The sequence below is a fragment of the Cyprinodon variegatus genome, unplaced genomic scaffold (genome assembly GCF_000732505.1).
Source record: "Cyprinodon variegatus isolate N-32 unplaced genomic scaffold, C_variegatus-1.0 Scaffold203, whole genome shotgun sequence".
In the NCBI taxonomy this organism is placed as follows: domain Eukaryota; kingdom Metazoa; phylum Chordata; class Actinopteri; order Cyprinodontiformes; family Cyprinodontidae; genus Cyprinodon; species Cyprinodon variegatus.
In genome coordinates, this window is record NW_015150656.1 from 29,240 (window position 1) to 32,440 (window position 3,201).

Below are 3,201 nucleotides of genomic sequence, written 5' to 3' on the forward strand. Positions count from 1 at the left end.
GTTCTCATCTCCTTCCTTCCTGATGGCAGCTGCGTTGCCTTCAGACACGACATTTGACAAGTTGCCTTTCTTCACAAGCCGGTTCTGCAGGATGGGTGGTCCTCTTTTATTGGATAATTTCCTCTGTCAAGTGATGACAAGCATCAACCATCAGTAAATGACATCTTTACTAAAGAAAACTTTTTACCTGTTAAAGAACCAAGACACCCCCAAATCAGAGGTTAAACCGCTGCATCCTTACCCAACCTGAACTGGAGCTTATCTGACATATAACGCTTTGTTATTAAAGGAAAATGAAATGTTACAAACACATCTGCTCATTATCTGATACCTGGAAGTGTCCCAAACATGAGCAGCAAAAGCAGTCACATGAGTGCAGATATGAAGGAGCCGCAAAGGAACGATGCTGAATGGCAGACCACATAGGGTAGCAGTTAAGCTAATGTTTCTTAAAGGGTTTTTAGACGTTTTCACAAGCAACACTAAAATCTGTTAATGGCGCTTTGCTGTTAATAAGATCATATTATTCTGCCTCAGTGATTCCAGTGAAGCGGATTCATTTTCTTTGGATTAAATGTCTTGATATGGTGCGATATACAGCAACACTTTGCTGGATATCTAACCTGTGAGAGCTGCTCGGGCAGCGGCTGTTGGCCCTGTTTGAAAGGCTCCGGCAAACCGTAAGGTTTGAAGGGTCTCAGAAGGATGTTCCTCTCAGCGTCCAGCTCTCTCTCGGCAAGGCCTTGAAACAAAAATCATGAAGTAGAATTTACTGAACGGGTTAAGATAAACAATTCAAACAAAGTCAGAAAACCTATCCCTCAGTAAACGTTCCAATCATGCTCACATACAGGACAGCTTACCTGTGAGGCGTTTGGTGACCGTGGGATAGGAGGCCATTCCACAGATGAAAAGCAGGACGAGCATGAAGAGGACGAGACTCCGCTGTAGCCTGGACAGTTGCTTCCATTTCTGAAGGCACACAGGAAGGGAAAGATGAAGAACGGTGAGCATCCATGTCTATTTCAATCTCCTGGCTGAGATTGTGGAGTGGATCATTTCATCCACTAATACACTGTGGATCTGGTAGGTTTTTTCAAGGTTAAAAATGGCAGAAATAGCACCGAAAAAAGCCTTGCTTTGGCTTAGGAAACATGCACATTTCTAAGCCAAAACAATGTTATGTTTTTGGTCCATTCTATAAAGCCATTTTAAATTGAAAAAGCTTCCTGGATTAGAAACATCTTCAAACTTGGAAACAAAGTCCAGTGGATTGTTTTTTTTTTCTTTTACTTTTTTTAGAAATGACTATGACCTGGATGACTGAGAATCTTTACCAGCATATAATATGCTCTAAAGTTTTATTGATAAACATTTTATTCCTTTATGTCCAAACTGTCACATTTAAAAGCACCACTATGGAAACCGATGTTGATGTTAAAGTAGCACATAAAGTCCAGACGGACGCATGTTTGCAGATCACTGAATGTAACTGGGACAGCTTTAGTCAACATTAATTGTGTGAGCAAGAGGCTGTGTGTGTTTAGGAGGACCCAGAACAGCAGGCTTCTCACTAGTGATACGTCGGTGGAGCCCATAGAGCAAAACACTGTATCGGTGTGCTACAAGAAAGTCATGTGACCGATACAGGAGTTGTTTCTAACTGACTGATTCGCTAAACTGTGTTTAAAAACATATCCGTCAACATGCAACTTCTTACAAAAAAAAAAAAAAGTCTCATCTTTTGCAGTTTATCATTAAAATTATCAAGAAATCTGGAGCAGCCTAAAAGGAATAGAAACATTAAAGCTGTTGCGTTTTTATTTTAATCATGTCATACATTTCCTCTCAGTTATGACTCAACTTATCTGAATTAAAGTTAATTTCAAACTGACTCTTAGTTTATTTACCGTTTTTACTGCACTTATAGTTTTAAAATTATGATTTAAAACCCTAGTCCACAAGCATCCTTATTCACATTTTCCCCTAAATTTTCAAGTTATGATATATGTTTAGATTATTTTGGGTGCATATAAATAATCAAAAATATTTTCAATTTAAACATAGATATGAAATAATACAATATAACCTAAAATAACTTAAATTATACCATTGTACTAGATTATCAAATAGATTTAGTTTAGTCTGTCAAATAAGCTGCCTGTAGTGTCTTTAAATGTCCAGCAGGTGTCAGTATTCAGTAAGACAGTATCAAAGCAGCATCATCACAGTTTAGCTTAAAGATGCCTCATTAACTTATCACTACTTCTCACCCTCCAGCAGGACTGCCTCCTCCACTGTTTGTTGTTGTTGTAGCCCCCGCTCTGCGGCTCGGTGAAGGGGATGGACACGTAGTCCGGTCGGTTCGGGGCGTTCATGTCTAGAACCAAACGTTGGACACATGAGGAGTGACGGAAAATCCCCCAAAACATTAGCATATGGATCAGAGTCAGCCACTTAAAACTAAACATTATTAAAATTACAGTTTGGACCCAATTACAGATACACACTGGCCTCTAAATATATATATATAAATATAAAGTAAAAATATAAAGTGAAGAACCCTTAGCATAAAGTTAGCATAGCATAGCTAGCTTTTTTTCAGCAGTTTAACTTGTTGCGCTTAGCTAGGAGTAAACTGAATATAACAAATATTACTGTAGTATTTACATCAGCAGCAGACAAAATAATGATTGTATCCATTAAAGCTTTGTCAGCATCAGCAGCTGACAAAATGTGGACCGAAGCACAGTCCGAGGCCTTCTCCCACCGAGGGTAAACAAGGAGCTCTCTGTCAGCAGCTCAAACACCAGACCTACAGCAGTGAAACGTTACAGACCGACCGGGTTCCTGCCGATCTGACAGGGAAAGCTGCTTTGACAGAACACCGGAACAGCTCTGGGACAGACTTTACTTACCTTGACACCGAGCAGAGTCACATCAGGTGGAGGTTCAGAGGTAAACAGCCCGAAGTTGACTGGCTTTTCGGAGCCCTGCTCATGTCTGGGGCTGTTCTAAGAAGAGAAGCTAACAGCGGGTTGGAAACAGATTCATAGTGTCAAAGCGACGGTTCTCAGTGCTGACAGGATGGCATCCAGTGCAGCAGCAAAGGAAATGAAGCCATCAGACAGCGGAGGTCATGTGGGGCGTTCAATGACCTGTACAAAAAACGGAACACTCATTGACTACAGTTGAACTGGG

At 40.5% G+C, this 3,201-nt stretch overlaps 1 protein-coding gene across 1 annotated transcript in view; it reads right to left on the bottom strand.

Moving 5' to 3' along the window:
* Positions 1-3,154, bottom strand: part of LOC107088025 (endoplasmic reticulum mannosyl-oligosaccharide 1,2-alpha-mannosidase-like) — an 18,569-nt gene extending 15,415 nt beyond the window's left edge. Inside the window, exons 1-5 of the mRNA XM_015379928.1 lie at positions 2,919-3,154; positions 2,274-2,380; positions 864-972; positions 624-742; positions 2-123 (exon numbers count right to left, since the gene is read on the bottom strand). Coding sequence (XP_015235414.1) covers positions 2-123; positions 624-742; positions 864-972; positions 2,274-2,378 — 455 coding nt within the window. The 5' untranslated portion in view covers positions 2,379-2,380; positions 2,919-3,154. The remainder of the gene's footprint in view (position 1; positions 124-623; positions 743-863; positions 973-2,273; positions 2,381-2,918) is intronic.
* Between the last annotated feature and the right edge of the window lie 47 nt (positions 3,155-3,201).